The sequence below is a fragment of the Scyliorhinus torazame genome, chromosome 9 (genome assembly GCF_047496885.1).
Source record: "Scyliorhinus torazame isolate Kashiwa2021f chromosome 9, sScyTor2.1, whole genome shotgun sequence".
In the NCBI taxonomy this organism is placed as follows: domain Eukaryota; kingdom Metazoa; phylum Chordata; class Chondrichthyes; order Carcharhiniformes; family Scyliorhinidae; genus Scyliorhinus; species Scyliorhinus torazame.
The window spans coordinates 68,068,603-68,090,172 of record NC_092715.1 but is presented as its reverse complement, the minus strand read 5'-3'; the positions used below and the strand labels follow the sequence as shown (position 1 = coordinate 68,090,172).

The 21,570-nt window shown below is 44.3% G+C and overlaps 1 protein-coding gene across 3 annotated transcripts in view; it reads left to right on the top strand.

The window, feature by feature from the left end:
- hmgcra (3-hydroxy-3-methylglutaryl-CoA reductase a) overlaps window positions 1–21,570 on the top strand; it is a 94,698-nt gene that overhangs the window by 9,628 nt on the left and 63,500 nt on the right. For all 3 annotated transcript variants that reach the window (XM_072516064.1, XM_072516065.1, XM_072516066.1), the window contains exons 2-11: window positions 7,970–8,155; window positions 10,788–10,899; window positions 11,049–11,136; window positions 11,818–11,902; window positions 14,610–14,715; window positions 15,066–15,172; window positions 15,320–15,439; window positions 15,742–15,902; window positions 17,798–18,009; window positions 19,772–19,962. In XM_072516064.1, coding sequence (XP_072372165.1) covers window positions 7,991–8,155; window positions 10,788–10,899; window positions 11,049–11,136; window positions 11,818–11,902; window positions 14,610–14,715; window positions 15,066–15,172; window positions 15,320–15,439; window positions 15,742–15,902; window positions 17,798–18,009; window positions 19,772–19,962 — 1,347 coding nt within the window. In that variant the 5' untranslated portion in view covers window positions 7,970–7,990. The remainder of the gene's footprint in view (window positions 1–7,969; window positions 8,156–10,787; window positions 10,900–11,048; window positions 11,137–11,817; window positions 11,903–14,609; window positions 14,716–15,065; window positions 15,173–15,319; window positions 15,440–15,741; window positions 15,903–17,797; window positions 18,010–19,771; window positions 19,963–21,570) is intronic.

Genomic DNA, 21,570 nt, shown 5'->3' with positions numbered 1-21,570 from the left:
TCCACTATCTCTTCTAACCCGATCGGGGTCCCCAGCCCTTCTACCAGCTCCTTGTCCACCTTTGGGAAATTCAGCCCCCCCCCCCCCCCCCCCCCCCCCCAAGAAGTGCCTCATCTCCTCCAGCCCCGTCAGGGGTTCCGACCTATACAGCCTACTGCAGAAATCCCTAAACGCCTTATTCACCCCTGCTGAATCTCCAACCAGGTTCCCATCTCCGTCATTTACTTTCCCTATCTCCCTGGCTGCCTCTCTCTTTCTAAGCTGCTCTGCAAACATTCTGCTGGCCTTCTCTCCATACTCGTAGATCGCCCCCCTCGCCTTTACCAGCTGCTCCACCGCCCTCCCTGTGGTTAACAAGCCGAACTCCGCCTGTAGCCTCTGCCGTCCCCTTAAAAGCCCTGCCTCTGGGGTCTCTACATCGATCCTATCGATCTGTAGTATCTCCTTAACCAGTCGGTCCTTCTCTGCCCTTTTCCCTATGGGCCCGTATCGAGATCAGCTCCCCTCTGACCACCGCCTTTAGTGCTTCCCAGACCATCGCTACTGAAATTTCCCCCGTGTCGTTGACCTGCAGGTAGTTCTGAATACATTTCCTCAGCCGTTCGCACACCCCTTCGTCAGCCAAAAGTCCCACGTCTAACCTCCAGTGCAGGCGCTGGTTACTGTCTTTGCTAACCTGCAGGTCAACCCAGTGCGGAGCATGGTCTGAGATTGTGATCGCCGAGTACCCCGTATCCACCACCCCTGCCAGTATGGCCCTGCTCAAAATGAAGAAATCTATCCGGGAGTACACTTTATGCACGTGTGAGTAGAAGGAGAACTCCTTCACCCTCGGCTGCCCAAATCTCCATGGATCCACCCCCCCCCCCCCCCCCCCGCCACATCTGCTCCGTGAACCTTTTAGTTCCTTTGCCATTGCTGGCACCCTGCCTGTTTTCGAACTTGACCGGTCCAAGCCAGGGTCAATAACTGTGTTGAGGTCCCCTCCCATGACCAACGTGTGTGAGTCCAGGTCCGGTATCTTCCCCCGCATCCTCTTTATAAACTCCACATCATCCCAATTTGGCGCATACACATACCATCTGCACCCCCTCCAGTTTCCCACTGTCCATAATGTATCGACCTCCCACATCCGAAACTATTCTACCCGCCTCAAACACCACCCGCTTATTGATCAGGATCGCGACCCTCTAGTCTTTGAATCCAGTCCCGAATGAAAGACCTGACTGATCCAGCCTTTCCTCAATCTAATCTGGTCAGTTACTCTAAGGTGCGTCTCCTGCAGCATTACCACGTCCGCCTTCAGTCCCCTAAGATGCGCAAACACACGTGCCTTCTTGATTGGCCCATTTAACCCTCAAACATTCCAGGTGATCAGCCTAGTTGGGGGGCTCATTGCCCCCCCCCCCCCGCTGCCGCTCAGCCATCCCTTTTTTGGGCCCGCCTCCAGCCCATGCTCCGTGCAACCCCTTTGATAAGCTGAGCATATGCACACCCCCCACTGCGCTTCCGTGAGCTAGCCCGCCCAGCTAGCTTGGTGGCCCCCTGGCGCTGGATAGTCTCCCACCTATTCCCCCCCCCCATACAAATATTCTGCAACATTACACAATTGCCTGACAGAAAAAATGCCAAAATCTGAACAAGCACACCTCCATCCCCCAACAGTGCAAATGAATACCTAACTCTCCCAGCTCTGCCACTAGTCCCAAACCCATACAGAAGGCATTACAAACAGCTTCCACACAAACGAGAAACTTTTTTTTCAAGAAGAGAAACAAAAAGGGAGAAAAACATGAACGTTGCAGCAAAGTTCAAAAGTTCTCAGTCCACCACCAGTCGAGGGTGGCTTTTTCAATGATGAAGCTCATTGCTGATCCAAGTGGAAGATTGTGCTGGTGAGTGGGTGGTTGGAGGGTTCCCCGCAATGTATACGCTCCAAACTGGGATGATGTGGATTTTATGAGGCAGGTTTAGTTCCTGATCTGGATACACACAGATTGTGACATGGATCCGTCATGGTGTTTTAGGAAACCTAAGACAACGGAGTTTTCTTTATTTTCACAATTGTTATTCCCGGATAGACCTTTTTGTTTTTAGATGATTTCATGAATTGTGGGGACAGAGTACTCGGCAATGGTGATGTCTGAATGCGCTCTGCGCTGGGAAGACTTGAGGGCAGAAAAGCCATCTCCTTGGAGACTGGATGTTGGCCTCCTTGCAGATAAGGAAATATGTGAGGTTGGAAGGGCCGTCCGTAACTCTGTGGATCAGAATGACATGAGGGTGGTCTCTGCCAGGATGCTGTGGGAGGCACTGAAGGTTGTGGTTAAGGGAGAGCTCATCTCGATCCGGGTGCGCAGACTGAGGGTGGAGCGAGAGGAGCAAACAGGATTGGTGGAGGCGATCTGGGCAGTCGATCGTAGTTACCTGGAATCACGTGATGAGGCACCATTGAAGGAATCCCAGAGGCTCCCGATGGAGTTTAATCTGGTCACCTCAGATAAGGCGGTGATACAACTGCGCAGAGCTGGAGGTTTGTGTATGAATACGGAGAGGAGGCTGGCAGAACGCTCGCCCACCAACTGAGGAAACGGACGTCGGCTAGGGAAATAGGTAGGCTGAGGGTCGAAGGGGGCGAGATGGTAACATACTCAGTAGGGATCAATAACATTTTGAGTCTTTCTATCAGAGACTATACCAATCGGAACTTCCGCCAGGGGATGAACTGAGATGGCAATTTTTGGATGGATTGGAGTTTGAGGGTGGATCAGGCGAGGGGGTGGGAGACCCAATGGGTCTATGGGAGGTGTTGGGTTATGTGAGTTTGATGCAGTCAGGGAAGGCCCCGGGTCCAAACTGATCTCCAGCCAAATTTTACTAACACTTTGGCGTGTTGCTGGGTCCGTTAATGGTGCGGATGTACAATGAAGCGATCAAACCCGAGTCCCTGGCACTGTGAAGCAAATGTGCTAACCACTGTGCCGCCCAATGAGGGGTATGTGCCAGACGTGGTTGGAGAGGACAAAGCCGGGTTCGTAAAGGACAGATTATTAGTGACTAACATACGAAAGCTATTACACGTAATCATGATGCCCGCAGGTGGAAGTGAGATGGAGGTTGTGGAAATCAAGCATCTCCACTAATGGGATTAATTCAGAGTACTTCACCATGCAAGACGGGATGAGGTGGGGAAATCCACTCTCTCCTCTGCTCTTTGCCCTTGCGATTGGGTTTGGGGCTTCGAGCGTCCTGGGAATGAAAGGGTATTGAGTGAGAGGAGTAGAGCACTGGCTCTCTTTTTGTATGCGGATGACCTCCTGTTGTACATTTCTCGTCCCACTTGACAAGATTCTGGACGGAATCATTTGACAAGATTTTGGGGGTTCTGAGTGAGTTCGGCTCCTTCTCCGGATACAAGCTCAGTATGACGAGAGCGATGTTCCTGATTGGCTCCAGAAGGCAGAAGGGGTATTTGAGTGCGCTCCCGTTCCACTTGGCAAGAAAGAGCTTTCATTATCTAGGGATCCATGTGACACAGGACTGGGTATAGCTTCAAAAGTTAAATCTGGCAAGTTGAATGAAGGGGATGAAAGAGGAGTTTCAAAGATGGGACAGGTTGTCCAGGAGAAGCATAGAATTTACAGTGCAGAAGGAGGCCATTCGACCCATCGAGTCTGCACCGGCCTTTGGAAAGAGCACCCCACCCAAGCCCAAACCTGCACCCTATCCCAGTAACCCCACCTAACGTTTTTGGACATGGGCAATTTAGCATGACCAATCCACCTAACCTGCACATCTTTGGACTGTGGGGACGAAACCGGAGCACCCAGAGGAAACCCATGCAGAGACGGGGAGAGAGAAAGTGCAAACTCTGCACAAACAGTGACCCAAGTCGGGAATCGAACCAGGGACCCTGGAGCTGTGAAGCAACTGTGCTAACCACTGTGTTACCGTGCCCCCCCCTGACAAATCCAGAAATTAAAACTGGTGATCTGGCCGATGTTCTTTTTTTAAAAAAGTTTAAAGTACCCAATTCTTTTTTCCCTATTAAGGGACAATTTAGCATGGCCAATCCATCTACCCTGCACATCTTTTGGGTTGTGTGAGTGAGACCCGCGCAGCCACTGGAAGAATGTGCCAACTCCACAAGGACAGTGACCCGGGGCCAAGATCGAACCCGGGAACTCGGTGCCATGAGGCAGTAGTGCTCACCACTGCGCAACCGTGCCGTCTACTGCCGAGGTTTCTTTTTGTATTTCTGAATCTTCCAATGTTTTTGCCTAAATCTTTATTTTTCTGAGTTTTGTGTGGATGGGGAGGATTCTCCGTATTAAGAGAGTTTATCTCGAGAGGGATAGACGGAATGGTGTCTTGGCTCTCCCTAACTTAGAGTTACTCTGGGCTGCCAATATTGTCATGGCCCAGAAATGGGCCTTAGACCAAACGTCAGTGTGGTGCAGGGTAGAGGAGGCCTTGTGTGGAGAGACCTCCTTAAGGGCGCTGTAGGGGCTTTTCACAGTAACTTCATTTGAAGCCTACTTGTGACAATAAGCGGTTTTCATTTCATTTCAGTTCCTCTAATGTTCTCACCGAACAGGTACTCATCGAATCCATTGGTAGTTTTGTGGAATCCGTGCCGTCCATATTTTGGCTTGGAGGGCATGTAGAGAAAGGCCCCGATCTGTGGTAACCATAGATTTGTCCCAGCAAGATTGGATGTCCGGTTTAAGGAGTGGGATCGTTTGGGGATCAAATGCTTCGAGGACCTGTTTCTGGGTGGGAAATGTGCGCACCTTACTGAGTTGACAGAAGCTTATTAATTGCGCAGCGGTAATGGGTTTGGATACCTCCAAATAAGGGCCTTTTTGAGTAAGGAGGTGGGTTCGTTCCCAATGTTGCAGCCCTTGGGTTGATATTAGGGATGGCAAGATCTCCAAAATGTACGCTGAGCTGACCAGGAGGGAGGAGGATGGAAATGTGACAAAAATGGGAGGAAGAATTGAGAGGTGGGTTGCAAGGTTGGATTTGGGAAGAAGCTCTGCATAGGATTAGTGTATCCTTGTCATGTGCCAGACTTGATCTTATTCAGCTTAAAGTTGTACACTGAGCTCATATGACACCAGCAAGGCTGAGCCGATTCTTCCCAGAAGTGGTTAATCAGTGTGCATGATGTGCTAGGGCTTCTGCGATTCATGCCCACATGTTCTGGTCCTGTCCAAAATTGGTGGGGTTCTAGGAGGGAGTCACGGATGTTTTGTCTCGGGTGATGGGAATAATGGTCACTCCTTCTCCATGGATAGCTATTTTTGGGGAGTCTGAAGATGCTGGTGTCTTGGTGGGAAAAGAGGCCGATGTTGTGACTTTTGCTTCCCTGTTGGCCCGGAGGAGAATCTTGCTAAACTGGCAGTCCACTGTTTTATCCAAGTATCGGGTGCGAGACCTTACTGAGTTTCTTCATTTGGAGAGAATTAAGTTCACCATTAGAGGAATGGATGAGGGGTTCTTCGTGAGGTGGAAGCTGTTCAGTGACTTTTTCAAGACGTATAAGAATGTCAGTGGGGGGTCGGTGGCAGGGTATAGCAACTATTGGTTATTGGGTGTGTGGATATTTTATTTAGGCTAAAAATTCCTTTGGGGGGTGGGGGCTGATGTATATATGGGGGGGGGGTTCCTGCTATTATATTGCTATAGTGTTATATGCACTGTTACTGTATTATGGATTGGTTAATATTGTTTTTTGACTGTTCCTGTTTTTGGATTTCTGGATATACCTGTAATCTTAAAAAAAAAGACTGGTGTTGCAATTGATTTTACCCAAGACTATTGAGTGTTGCAAATACATCTGTGCCTGCAATTTTCAGGATCTGCAGAGTGGGTGGGCAATTGTCTAACATGTATTAATTAGTATGATTCCTTTCCCTCTAAGTGGATGTGTGCTTTTCGTTGTGCTGTGATAAGACTAGACTTTATTCTGCAAGTTTCACTTGGAAAAAGGCACATTTAATATTGACAGGCAATCTGTTCCCTCAAAGTTGTAATTTCTGCGTGGCTTTTCCCTGTGTGCTTTTTGTTAAAGAAACAGAGAAGCTAAAATAAAACTATGAAGTTGCATATTTTTTTGCATTGAGTGACTGGCTCAGAAAGCACATGGGTTACATACAAATGGTTATCACAGCTTGCTTTCTTTGGTTTGTATTCAGAATTCAAAACCATCTTTTGAAGATTTAATTATGCGGGTGCTACATATATTCATGAAGGCCTCGTCTTCTCAACTTTGCCCTTCGCTTGAGGTGTGATCCTCGGGTTAAATCACCACCAATCAACTCTCCCCCTCAAAACGATAAAGCAGCCTGTGGTCATCTGGGACTATGGCGACTTTGCAAATACCCAGCATGTACTGTTGCCAGCCACAAAATTGATAATCAAAGGCATAAACAGCCAAATTTTGAATGTTTAATATACTATCCAAGTAAGTGTTTAGGATCAGCCTTTTTATCTTCCACCAATGGCTGGTGTTTCTTATTTATGCAATTTATAGTTTCTTATGGTCTTGAACCGAGCAGGTGCCATACCAGGCTGTGATGCAGCCAGATAGGATGCTTTCTATAGTGCATCTAAAAAATTTGTAAGAGTCAATGTGGGCATGTCCAATTTCCTTAGCTGCCTGAGAAGGTATAGACGCTGTTGTGCTTTCTTGGTCGTAGCGCCGACGTGGGTGGTTTTTCAAATGGATGAGACACAATCTCAGAACCAGTCAATCATTCATGGGTAAATAAGAATATTTTTTTTAAGAACGTACCGCCCAGTAAACTCACTGTCCATACCATCATCTCAACTTTTCCTGCCCTTTCTCCATACTCCTTGATTCTCTTAGTGCCCAAAAATCTATTGATTTCAGTCTTGAGTGCAGTCATTGACTGAGCATCAGCAACCCTCTGATGTAGAGAATTAATTCACAACCCTCTTGAGTCAAGAAATTTCTCATCTCAGTCTTAAGTGGCCAACCCAAGTCCAAAGATGTGCAGGTTAGGTTACGGGCTTTGGGGATAGGGCAGGTTAACATAGATTAACATAGAATTTACAGTGCAGAAGGAAGCCATTCTTGGAACGAGCACCCTACCCAAGGCCAGCACCTCCACCCGATCCCCATAACCCAGTAACCCCACCCAACACTAAGGGCAATTTTGGACACTAAGGGCAATTTATCATGGCCAATCCACCTAACCTGCACATCTTTGGACTGTGGGAGAAAACTGGAGCACCCGGAGAAAACCACGCACACACGGGGCGGATGTGCAGACTCCGCACAGACAGTGACCCAAGCCGGAATCGAACCTGGGACCCTGTAGCTGTGAAGCAATTGTGCTATCCACAATGCTGCCGTGGTGGGAGTGGACCTGGATAGAGTGCTCTTTCGGAGGATCGGTGCAGCCTCAATGGGCCAAATGGCCTCCTTCTGCAGTACAGGAATTATATGATTCTAACCCCTTTATTCTAAGACAATGCCCTCTCGTTCTAGACTCTAAGACCAGGGGAAACAGGCTCTCAGCATCTACTCTGCCAAGTCTTCATTTTATTTGTTTCCATGAGATCACATGTACTTTTTCAAAATGCCCATTCTACTCTATCTCCTCCTTGTAAGTCATCCTAGGGAACAACTAATAAACCTTCATTGCATCTGTTTTAAAGAAGTATATTCTTTTTCTGCAAACCAACTGGTCCAAGTTTCCTGGTGGTCAATTTAGAGCAAGATTGTATGAGAGATCCAGGTAGCTTTTGACATATGGAGAAAATAGGAATTTAATGCTTTCTATAAAATTATACGTCTTCACTATATTGACAGTTGAGCAAACTTTACTTTTTCTGCTGTGGTCCCTTCCAAAGATCACTTCATTTGGTAGCAATAGTGAGTAATATTTTTGACTCTTAATGTTCATTGATTTTTTTTTTCTTCTACCGTTCCAAACAGGGTTAAATTTGAAACGGAAAAATGCTGTCCAGATTGTTCCGCATGCATGGACTTTTTGTTGCTTCTCATCCTTGGGAGGTGATTGTAGGAACAGTTACAATCACCATCTGTATGATGTCCATGAATATGTTTACTGGCAATAATCAGATTTGTGGATGGAATTTTGAATGTCCAAAGATTGAAGAGGTAAGGACACTACCACAAATATTTCTTTCCTGAGCCTCTGAAATATTGTTACAGACTTTAATTGTTTTTTTCAGAGCAGGTTTGTTTTGCAGAGAATGCTTCCTACATGCAATTGAAAACCAGTAACGGCCAAAGAAAGTATTAGAAGATTATTTTTGCAGGAAGTGAGTGCTTCAAGATTATGTAATGGGAGTCATGTACAGTTACTGGATATTTAAACATATTCAAGCAAAATGCATCCTAAAAACTATATAACCCATATTTTCTTTCCTAAAATTACTGTTGAGTATGGTAGCACAGTGGTTAGCACTGTTGCTTCACCGCTCCAGGGTCCCAGGTTCGATTCCCGCTTGGGTCACTATCCCGCTTGTGGAGTCTGCACGTCCCCTTCGTGCCTGTGCGGGTTTCTTCCGGGCGCTCCAGTTTCCTCCCACTAGTCCCGAAAGACGGGCTGTTAGGTAATTTGGACATTCTGAATTCTCCCTCAGTGTACCCCAACAGGTGCTGGAATGTGGCGACTAGGGGCTTTTCACAGTAACGTCATTGAAATATAAGCCTACTTGTGACAATAAAGATTATTATTAAAAAGAGTAGTGGATAAAATTTTGGGTGTTGCCATTCTAATATTTCAAAAATAACCATTCTCTTTGGAATAAGTTTAATGTCAATAATTTGAGTCCACTTGGTATACTCATAAATCCATTGCAAACAGATTGATGTGTCATCTAGATTTCTGTTGTATTTTAGATTTAAGAACAAAGCCTGGGACTTGTATAGGGAGGCAGTGGCGCAGAGGTATTGTTGCTGGACTAGTAATTCCGAGCAAGATCCGGGTTCAAATCCCGCCACAGCAGATGGTGGAATTTGCTGTTTTTAAAAAAGAACTCTGGAATTAAAAGTCTAATGATGACCATGAAACCATTGTCGATTGTCATTGAAACCATCTGGTTCACTAATGTCCTTTAGGCCTCCAGGTGGTTGACTCTTAAATGCCCTCTGAATGGTTTTAGTTGCTCCACGTACTTTATAATCATGTTCTTTGTTAACCTAAAACCTTGCATAGAAATTGTGACCCAAGTATAAACGGCTTTTAGCAGGAAATGCTCTCAGCATCTGTGGAGAGAGATCAGAGCTAATGTTTCGAGTCTGGATGACTGTTCAACTATTATTCGCCTAGGTTTTATTTCTTCCTCCTGCCTCAACTGGGGGCTTGATACTTTTTGAAATCCAATAACCAATGCAAAAGCAAAAACCCACATCTCTAAATCTTGCCCACTTGCATTGACTTTGAAGTGGTACTTTGCCTCTCCACTGAAGAATGAATACAACAACTTCCATTTTATAGTGTCTTTACCATAGAAAAATGTCTCTGCTTCACAAAAATGGGTGGTGAACTAAAGAAAAAGATACTGGGACGATCAGAGTGAATTCAAGGCACCATCCTTAATGACGCATAGAAAGAAGTGGGGTGATGTACTCATAAGCTCTATTAATTTAAAATGAGAACTGTAATAGTTGAGCGTTGACGTCACAGAAGTATGGATGCAGGTTTTAACGACAGCTATGCTGAGGTAGGGCAGAGCTTTTTTTTTTACATAATCTTTATTGTCACAAATATGCTTGGCAATGTTTTGGATGTTGATGTTGACAATATTTATAAATCAAAGCAGAAAATGCTGGAAATACTGAACAAGTCTGGCAGCATCCATGGAGAGAAAAGCAGAGTTGTGTTTTAGATTGCTAACTTAACATCAAAACAGGGAAAAGTTAGGCATGTTTTAAGCAAGTGAAAGGGAAGAGGAAGGTGGTGAAAAGGGATGATCTGTGATGGGGTGGGACATGGGGAGGGTAAATGACGAGTGTGAGGTGCAAGGCCAAATGGGACAAATGAAGAAGATGTGTTCAGTGAAGTTCTGAATGGCAGAATGATGAACAGCTGCCATAAACAAAAATGAGGGAAAATTGAGAGTAAATCCAGAACCTACAGAGAAAAAGGACACTACAAGGGCAGAGATTACAATCTAAAACTATTGAACTGTATATTGTATCCAGAAAGCTGAAGTGCCATAATAAAAAATTGAGCTGTGTCCTTCACTTGCACTGAGCTTTATACACTGCAGAAGGCCTGAGGACAGGGAGCACTGTCTGCAAGCAAGGTGGGAGAATTACAGTGACACATGACCAGAAACTTGATCATGTAGACTGAACAGAGGTGTTGAGATCCTTGTGGGCCTCAGGTTTGATTTCTGGACGATTAACTTCTATTTCACCCAAGCTCCAACCCAAGAAGCAGCTGAAGCTCTGAACTTGTTTCCATGTTGAAAGTTATTGAATGTTATTTGTTTATATGTTTAAGTTGTTAACAGTTCTTGTATTTGAATTTTGTTCCTGAATGGCCTGAATCTCAAAAATGTGGTTAATTTTTACTAGTGCACTATTTTTATTTTTTAAAATCACTTTTCAGCAAGCTGAGAATCTTTTGCATATTTTTGCATTGGCCAGTCTGACATACATCTGGGGAAAATTTTAAATATGTTTTTACGGAGGTACAATTTTGAGGCACAGCTTTTCCTGTAACTGTCAGTGGTTTACGGTGTTGACCAAATTTCACTGTTGTGATTTTGTTTTACAGGAGATATTGAGCAGTGATATCATCATCCTGACCATCACACGCTGCTTGGCAATCTTGTACATATACTTCCAGTTCCAGAATCTTCGACAACTTGGTTCCAAGTATATGCTAGGTATGTTCGAAACATCTTTTTTAAAAACAAAATGTGTGACCAGTGACTGAGTGCACTCCCTTAAATCTGAACTAACATTTGAATTTGCCTATGCATGCCTATTTGTAGTGTTTATGCAATTGAATTTTAACTTAATCTGTTCTTTTTAGGGATTGCTGGTCTCTTCACCATTTTCTCCAGCTTTGTTTTTAGTACGGTTGTGATTCATTTTCTGGATAAAGAACTAACTGGCTTAAAGTGAGTAAAACAATCCTCAACTCTACATTTTGCTTTGCAGAACATTTTAGATGTGATAGTGCATTCACATTACTACTTTCATAGTGCAAATTTGTACTAAGTCAACAATGGACCAGATTGTTTTATATTTAATAGAATGTACACTATGTTTTGACATTTTAAGTGACCAGTAATTAAAATTGCGGACAAGCAGACAAAGAAATAAAGAATTTCCATTTAAATAGTGTCATTCACCACCTTGGGAGGTCCCAGAGTGCTTCACAGCTAATTAAGTGCTGTTGCAATGTAGGAAATTTGGCAACTAACTTGTGCATATTAAATTCCCATAATGGCAATGAAATAAATGATCAATTAAACTCTCCTTGGTGATAGTTGAGGGATAATGCTACCTGCACACCAGGAGAGCTGTCCAGCTTTTCTTTGAAAAGTGCAATGATGAGAACTTGCTTGTTGAGAGGGTAGATCAAACTTCAGTTTAACACCACCTCTAAAAGAGGGCATCTCCAGTGGAGCATACCCTTGGTGTAACTGACATATGCCAAACTGGCCGACACTCTGCTTAATGGTAGCATTCCACCCTCTCAGAGTCAGAAAGTCATGAGCTTGAGATACTTAAGAATTTTATTAATTTCTCAGGAATGTTTGCACCAAGATTAACACTAAATTCTTATTTCTTCACAGTGAAGCCTTGCCTTTCTTCTTGTTGCTGATTGATCTGTCCAAAGCCAGTGCTCTGGCCAAATTTGCACTGAGCTCAAACTGCCAGGTACTGTACTACATTTGCCTGTCATGGATTATTTGCAGATGGTATTGAATCAAAAACTGGATTTAAACAATTTTGGTAAATCCAGACTGAGGACTGGTTACAAATAAACAAAATGGGAGCAATTTGTTTGCCTGACACCATGCAGTGGGCTGCTCTCTGTGGAGCCCACTGAACATTCTTCATTCCATCGCATTCTTCATTGATATCAGTTAGTGGCCTGCGGTGCTGCTTACCCTCTGGGGAATCAATGCAATCTACACACCATGCTCTGTGAATCCCTTTCTCTCCTAGCGTCTTTAATGATGTGTTTCATTTTGAATCGATCCCTGCGTTCGTGTGTAGTTCCAAATTACTTAACGGAAAGTTGTTTGGTATAGTAGCAACTTAAAATAGTATTCTATATTTCAGTTTATATATGTAAACTGAAGAGAAATACTTTTTCTAGATTATAATCTGAATAGTGGAGTACGCAGTACCATCTATTTATAGTGGCAGAGAGATGAATGATTTTGGGCTGATCACCATTACAGAGACATGGTTACAAGGTGACCAAGGTTGGAAAATATTCCAGGGTACAGATGATTGAAAAAGATGGGCAGAATGGTAAAGGCAGCGTCACCAACAGCAACGGGCCTCTTAAAGATTTGATTTTAAGAGTAAATTTGCCAGGAATATGAAAACCAAATTTTGTGTATCAAGAGGAAGTGAGTAGCTAAAGTAAACGTTCCTTGGAGGCAAAGAAAGAAGAAATATTTATGGGAATTAGGAAGTGGGCAGAGACTTTGAACAAAGACACAAATTATATACCAGAAATAGAGGATAACCTAGAGACCAGTAAGAGTGAGAAATGTTAACAGCAGAGGAAAAAGTATTGGAGAAATTTGAGGGACTAAAGTCGGAATCTCCGGGACCCTTAGTGTACATCCTCGAGTTCTAAACGTTGTAGCTGCAGAGAGAGGATGGGCTGATTATAATTTTCCAAAATGCCATTGATTCTAGAATGGTGGCAGTGGATTTGAAATTAACAAATATCGCACTCCTATAAGACCAAGAGTAATGCATCTAAATTTGTTGATGGTACAAAGTTAGTGGGAATGTAAGCTGTGGGAGGACACGGAGGCTGCAAAGCAATAATGACTGGTTACATGAATAGGCAACAAGATGGTAGATGGAGTATAATGTGAGGAAGTGGGGATTAGTCATTTTGGTAGTAAAAAAAAAAGCAGGATAATTTCAAAAGGACATGAAACTTCTAAATGTGATGTTTAGAGAGATGTGGATGTTCTTTTACAAGGAACGTTAACCAAAGTCCCAGTTAGCAAAATGGAAGAAAATCGCATTTGACCTTTTATTGCAAGAGGATTGGAGGAAGGGGATTGAAGTGTAGGAGTGAAAAAGCCTTGCACTGGGCTTTGAGACCACACCTAGAGTAGTGTCCAATCTTGATCCCCATATTTAAGGAAGTGCAGTAAAGGTTGTCTCGATTGGCTCTTTGTATAAGAAGGTTGTCATAGGATGCGAGGCTGAATAAATTGAGCCCTTATTCTTGAGTTTAGAAGGATGAGAGGTGATCTCAATGAAACACACAATTCTGAAGGAGCTTGACAGGGTAGAAGCTGAAATATCCCAGCCGCTGGAAGCAACCAAAACACTGGGCACAGTTTCAGGATAAAGGGCTGATCGTTTCGGATTGAGATGAGAAGACATTTCTTCACTCAGTCCTGTCTTTAAATGTTCTGCTGTAAAATAATTTTTTTATGACTTACTCTGTAAATGCAAACTTTAACACATTGGGTGCGGTTTAACGGCCTTCTTGCGCCCAACCTAGTGGCATGACGAAGCCGATGAATCTCACAAGGGGCCTCTCGTGAGATTCTCGATACTTGAGATGCACAAGATAAATCCGGATCTCTAATCGAGGTCCAGATCAGCACATATCAATGTGCTATATTCTCCCGGGGCCCAGGAACTAACAGCCTCGCCAGCGAAGCCTCGACCGGGCGCTGTTTAGTCCTAGTCCTCACTAATGTGGACCACAGGCGTAACGGCTGCTGGGGGGGGCTCCCAGGCCTTTTGAGACGCTTAGGTAGTCGGGGGCAGGGTGGTCCTGTGGCTCTCCCTCTGGTGCCATGGCATTGCCAGGGTGCCCTGGTACCGTGGCATTGCCAGAGTGCCTCGGTACCAAGGCGGCACTGCCAAGGTTCTGAGGGACCATGCCCATGAAAGGTGATGGGAGGAAGGTTGGGGGGGTGAAGGGCAGGTATGAAGGGGCCTAATAAAGGGGAGGTGCTGTGGGGAGACCTGAAAAGGGAGAGGGCCCTCAGCGGCAGGGTGTCCTCACTTAGGGTGGCGGGGGGTAATGTCAATGTGTGCAGTTGGGTGGGGGAGGGCCTTCAAGCTCACTTGGTCGGGCACCCTTTCAAAATGTCGCCCGATCTCCAAGGAACCAGTGAGTTCAGCTCCCCAGTGATGGAAAAACTTGTTTGGGGAGAAATTCCTCAAGGCTGAAAGTAAATGACTTTGTGTAGTTGAAAAGTGGTTGGGATGTGCCCGAAAAAGCTGCTGAAAATCACCCCGCCAAACTCGCCTAAAATGCCACTTAGATATTTTTTGGTTGAAGCGCGCCTGTTAGTTTTATCTTTTGTTCAGTCAGGCCTGCAGTAGTTCTTTAGAAGCAGATTCTAAATGTACATATTTTGATTTACAGGATGAAGTAAGGGAAAACATTGCACGTGGAATGGCCATTCTGGGTCCCACTTTTACTCTTGATGCCCTTGTGGAATGTCTTGTGATAGGTGTTGGTACTATGTCTGGTAGGTCACATGAAATTTTCCTCCTTGCGTGCATGAGTGTGTCTATTGTTAGTTTCATAGGAAGTTGCTGAAAAGTTAGTTTAAACGGGGTTTTGTGGAAAGGTGAATTTTAATCTTTAAGCTGTTCCATTTTTTTCTGGTAGAATGTGGATTTGAAACTACTTTTATGATGAGTGTGTTACTGTTCTCAGCACGATTCAGAAGGAAACAGCTTGTGGAGTTAGGAAGGCATTGTTGAAAATCATTTAACAGTGATATTAGAGCAGCAGCCTGTTTAAGTGGAAGGTGAGAATATTTACTTAAAAAGCAGGAAACAAAACACTCATTAACATTTTTGTTTCTTCCTTCAGGGGTGCGACAGTTAGAGATCATGTGCTGCTTTGGCTGTATGTCTGTTTTAGCAAACTATTTTGTCTTCATGACCTTCTTCCCAGCTTGTGTCTCCTTGGTATTAGAGGTAAGCATGAAGTTAGACATTTTCCAATAACATTAACAGGATTTTGATGCCTGTCAACATGCATTTATTGCATAATTTGATTTTTTTCTTCTTCAAACAAATCTTTGAAACTCTTTAGCAGCTTAAACATCACATTTTCCCCCATAGCTTTCCCGAGAAAGCCGTGAGGGTCGTCCAATTTGGCAGCTTGGCCATTTTGCTCGTGTCTTAGAGGAAGAGGAAGATAACAAACCAAATCCTGTAACACAGAGAGTAAAAGTCATCATGGTCAGTATTCAAAGGCATTTTCTGGATAAAATGTGGTAATAGATTTCACTCCCAATTCTGCATAACTAACTTTTTTTGCAACAAATTCAGTTTCTGTCAATATTGCAAAATTATGCATACAAGCCAAAACTTTCCAAGTAAGTGGCTCAACCAATATCTAGGTGTTTAGATATTTTAAGTGTTGTACTGCTAAATTAATCTATTGAATTTTGTAGTTTTGCTGATCATCAAATGAAAGATTGAACTGTAATTACTTGTGGCTGGATAAATAAATTATGAATTTTTGTTTTGTCTGTATTCAGTCTCTAGGATTAGTTCTAGTTCATGCTCATAGTCGCTGGATAGCAGAACCATCTTCACAGGATAACACCTTACAGATGCCTAAATCTGGAACAGGACTTGATGAGAGTATGCCAAAACGAATTGATCCAGGAGTACCACTCTGGCAATTTTATCTTTCCAGGTAACTGAAATTAACGTCAGCCAATTGTCAGTTTAAAATATTCTGACGTCGTTGCATCCATAAATAGCTACATCAAGCAAATGCGGAAGTTACTTGGACAAGGTAATTTAAGTTGTCCAGTATATCGGCCATCCTTAGGAGAAACCACTACCAAGTTGTACAAGTACAGTTGTCTGGGTGCTTCTGTTCAGCGTGCTGTGCTTCAAAATCTAATCCGCCCATCTTACTAACGCCTAAGCAATCCAGTTGTTATTGTGATGGGGAAGAACTGGAAATTAGTTCTTTTGTTGAGCTATGGGGAAGAAGCACCACAATAAATGACTTCCAAGTCTGCCCTGTTCTGAAAATAGACTGAGGAACTCACAAACTTTCTAATCACTTGCATTTGGCGATCTAACATCATAACATTCTTCAATATGTGGACCCGTGATTCCTTTATTGTAAATCCTAAGATATCCATCAGAAGAGTAACGGTATATTTGAATGTTTAAAACATTAGAATCAGAATACATTGATGCAAATGCCTTGTAAAAGTGTAAAATGGGGTATTTCGACCTCTGGGATTAAGTATTTGTAATGAAATAGTACGCTGGGAATAATTTTCATTCTAAAACCATAGAAGCTCCAAACTTGGAAATGTGGAAATTAACAGCCGGTGAAGGCCAGCTGGTTCATTGAGCCAGTAGCATCTTAACTGTGGCACCTGAAGCATGATTAGGCACCCACGCCCAGATCACTTAAGTGGTAGACAACTATAGCCTGATATAACATATAGCATATTTTACTTGCCTTTTACAAGACGTGGTTTTCCACCTAGAACTGATGCATATGAAATGTCTACCCTCACCAAATGAATCAAAAGTTGTATCTGTAGGTCGTTTAACATGCAGGGGGAAGGGCGAGAGAAAGAAATGCATAACATCTAACCTAGTCGAACCCTTGAATTGCTTTTACACAAGATCTCTGTCTGTCTAGTTGAAATAACCTCAAGGCACAGGAATGAAGATGCTTAATCTTTGTATATCTCTATCAAATCACCTTTATGTCTACTAGAGGGAATAGTGTAAGGATCCCGGTTTATTCCCTTATCTCCCTTTTTTAAAACTTTCAATCCATGGGCATGTCTTTAAGGCAGGCAGCCTATATCTTTAATTCCCGCAGAAGAATCCAGGAACCTCTGCTGGTTTAAACTGGAGTTGCAGACTTGCTGGCATCAGTGAGTGAGTGATGTGGGCTGGGACTCTGGCTGGTGGCTAATGAATTGGCCTAAAAGACTGTGCTCTCCCTGGTAAGGGGTGATGGATGTTATCCCAGTGGGATGGTTCAGAGACCCAAGGAGGATTCAGTTTTGATTCTGGCAGCACTGTGAACTGACCCAGCTAATTCTCTCCAGATAGCATGTTGGAAGGGCTGTCTCTCTCCAGTAGCCTGTGGGTGCTGTGTTCCTGGAACTACAGAGGCCTGAAGACAAACCATAAATTGAAAGCAATATTTTGAAGTGAAATTCATCATAGCTGTTATAAATAAACTAATTGTGTTTACTTTTACATACCTGGTGGCTCTAATTATTGGACAACCAATAATTGGGCATTTGTATAAGAATTATTGGTTAATCCACTTGTGTTGTGACTCGGGGACAATGGACTGGAATTTACAGTGCACTTGCCCAGAGTGTCGTAACAATAGATAGTCTTTTACGTATTTCTGTATAACTAGGATATTTTAAGATAGTGATTATCCTTGTGACTTTTTAAAGCTTTTGTATTGCCTGCCGTGTGTGCAAGACGCAGTGTTGTAAATTTATTCTAGCCAGGGTACCGAACAAGATAAAGTTTGTGCCTAACAAAACTTATCACAGCTAGTTAATACATTTTGTGTTTTATTTCATTCTACAGGATGGTCAGCATGGATATTGAACAAGTAATTACACTTGGCTTGGCACTCTTCCTCGCTATCAAATACATCTTCTTTGAGAAAGCAGAAACTCAATCCCCTTTCTCACTGGTGGTGCAGAAAAAGAATACTGGTAATTGCATGAATAATACTGGAGCTACTAGATTCCAGTCTTGTCCAGCAGATGAGGAATTAACCAGTGAAGAAAATACAGGTGAGTTACAGATGTTGTTACAGAATTTTGTGCACTGTAATGGAACTTTAACTAGAGCTCTATGTTGAGGGACTGGGACACACATAAACTGGACTGTTTGGGGATGGCAGATTTACTTTCTGAAAGTAATTTAATGAGCCAGTTGGGTTGTTACAATTTGTTTCATATTTTTAACAATTTAAATTCTCAAACTATCACTCTGAGCTTTGAACATCTGGGGCGGAATTCTCTCAGTCCGTGGCCAGGCCAGAGAATCCCCGCGACTGGCGCAAATTGCTCCACGTCGGCACGCGATTCTCCGCTGAGCGGAGAACTGGTGTTGGCGTGGCGCCGGTCGGGGGCTGCTCCACGCGGCAGGCCTGCCGAATCTTGGCCCGAGATGGGCCAAGCGGCCGTCGTGAAATCAATGAGTCCCGCCGACGCCGTCCACACCTGCTCTCAGCCGGCGGGAATGCGGCCTATGGGTGGGTAGGGGGGGTTCCTCCGCTATGACTTGGCCCACGATCGGGGCCCACCGATCGGCGGGCCGGCCTGTCTGGCTGGGGGCCTCGTTTCTTCCTTGTCACTGCGCATTGGCGCCCAGTTCGAGCAGGGATCAGCAGCTGGAGCGGCGTGAATCGCTCCGGTGCCGTGCTGGCCACTTTTGCGGGCCAGAATTAGTCGTCACGTCGGCCCGTTCATGCCGTCGTAAAACGCGACGCGTTTACAACGGCGTGGATACACTGCCGCGGGATTAGAGAATCCCGCCCCTGTTCTCCTGGATTCTTAGTCCAGTCATATAATCACTACATTACCATACAGTTTGATATATTACCGGAGGCAAACTCAAATATGTTGTGACTGGGTTTAAATAGCCTTCTGAACCAATGCACTAGAGAATTTATACATATGCTTGAATCAGTTCAAATAGGGGCTGGTTTAGCACAGTGGGCTAAACAGCTGACGTGTAATACAGAACAATGCCAGCAGCGCGGGTTCAATTCCCGTACCGGCCTCCCTGAACAGGCGCCGGAATACGGCGACTAGGGGCTTTTCACAGTAACTTCATTGACTTGTGACAATAAGCGATATTATTATTATTAAATATGTTTCTTCTAACCTGAACCCTGACCAATTTGAACCAACAATACTTTATTCCACCACAGTACTAATTATTCTCCCAGACCATGCCCCCAATTGGTAGGGCAAAACCTATAAATACTTTTTCTTGCACATGTCGATGTAACACACACATTTCAACTGTTGGCTAAAATCCTGGTGACCAAGGATAGTGCAAAACATAAGAAAATGTCCCATTCTGCAGTACTGATACTGACTTTGATAAGGAAGTACAAAATAAGGAAAGACTGGCAACAACTAATGAAGTTTAATTTGTATTTTTCCTATGCAGTAATTTAAGTTGGATTTTGTTGCAAGCTCAAGTGAGAGTAAAGGTTGATGTTTTTTGGCTACCTTGCTCCCTTCTCGTTCTTTCCCCACCCACACAGGAGCTTTTTCTTTAAAATCCCACACTGCTACATTTTCTCCCATGCAAGTTGCCGGAAAACAAACTGTCCTCTCAATATTCCCTCCGTTTTGGGACCAACCATAATTGAAGCTATTAAAGCCTTTCCATAAATGTAATTGTTAACATATTTCTTCTATCCATCAGGCACTGCGCATATTAATCTTGTTTACATGTTATTGGCAATGAGACACAATTTATTTCTATTGTGAAGCCTGTGCTTCCACATAAACTAATCGTAAGTTATTTTTCTTGTAGATGAAGTAATTAAGCCCATTGCGTGCTTTATCCCCAATTCAACCAAATGTATGTCGAAAGCAAATTTTATGTTGGGAGACTTCACTCCGCCTAGCTCTTCATCTTCAGGAACACCTGAAGAGCTGGATACTGAGTTTCCATTAGAGCCAAGGTCAATTGAAGAATGCTTGTTCATATTCAAAAGCCCAGAGGTAAAATATTTTTAATTTATGATGTGGAGATGCCGGCGTTGGACTGGGGTGAGCACAGTACGAAGTCTTACAACACCAGGTTAAAGTCCAACAGGTTTGTTTCGATGTCACTAGCTTTCGGAGCGCTGCTCCTTCCTCAGGTGAATGAAGAGGTCTGTTCCAGAAACACATATATAGACAAATTCAAAGATGCCCAACAATGCTAGGAATGCGAGCATTAGCAGGTGATTAAATCTTTACAGATCCAGAGATGGGGTAACCCCAGGTTAAAGAGGTGTGAATTGTATCAAGCCAGGACAGTTGGTAGGATTTCGCAGGCCAGATGGTGGGGGATGAATGTAATGCGACATGAATCCCAGGTCCCGGTTGAGGCCGCACTCATGTGTGCGGAACTTGGCTATAAGTTTCTGCTCGGCGATTCTGCGTTGTCGCGGGTCCTGAAGGCCGCCTTGGAGAACGCTTACCCGGAGATCAGAGGCTGAATGCCCTTGACTGCTGAAGTGTTCCCCGACTGGAAGGGAACATTCCTGCCTGGTGATTGTTGCGCGATGTCCGTTCATTCGTTGTCGCAGCGTCTGCATGGTCTCGCCAATGTACCACGCTTCGGGACATCCTTTCCTGCAGCGTATGAGGTAGACAACGTTGGCCGAGTCGCACGAGTATGTACCGCGTACCTGGTGGGTGGTGTTCTCACGTGTAATAGTGGTATCCATGTCGATGATCTGGCACGTCTTGCAGAGATTGCCATGACAGGGTTGTGTGGTGTCGTGGTCACTGTTCTGAAGACTGGGTAGTTTGCTGCAAACAATGGTTCGTTTGAGGTTGCGCGGTTGTTTGAAGGCAAGTAGTGGGGGTGTGGGGATGACCTTGCCAAGATGTTCATCATCATCAATGACGTGTTGAAGGCTGTGTAGAAGATGACGTAGTTTCTCCGCTCCGGGGAAGTACTGGACGACGAAGGGTATTCTGTCGGTTGTGTCCCATGTTTGTCTTCTGAGGAGGTCGGTCCGGTTTTTCGCTGTGGCGCGTTGGAACTGTCGATCGATGAGTCGAGTGACATATCCCGTTCGTACGAGGGCATCTTTCAACGTCTGTAGATGTCTGTTACGCTCCTCCTCGTCTGAGCAGATCCTGTGTATACGGAGCGCTTGGCCATAGGGGATGGCTTCTTTAATGTGTTTAGGGTGGAAGCTGGAAAAGTGGAGCATCATGAGGTTATCCGTGGGTTTGCGGTAAAGCGAAGTGCTGAGGTGACCGTCCTTGATGGAGATGAGTGTGTCCAAGAATGCAACTGATTTTGGAGAGTAGTCCATGGTGAGTCTGATGGTTGGATGGAACTTATTAATGTCATCGTGTAGTCGTTTCAGTGATTCTTCGCCGTGGGTCCAAAGGAAAAAAATGTCATCAGTAGGTACGCGGTACATACTCGTGCGACTCGGCCAACGTTGTCTACCTCATACGCTGCAGGAAAGGATGTCCCGAAGCGTGGTGCATTGGCGAGACCATGCAGACGCTGCGACAACGAATGAACGGACATCGCGCAACAATCACCAGGCAGGAATGTTCCCTTCCAGTCGGGGAACACTTCAGCAGTCAAGGGCATTCAGC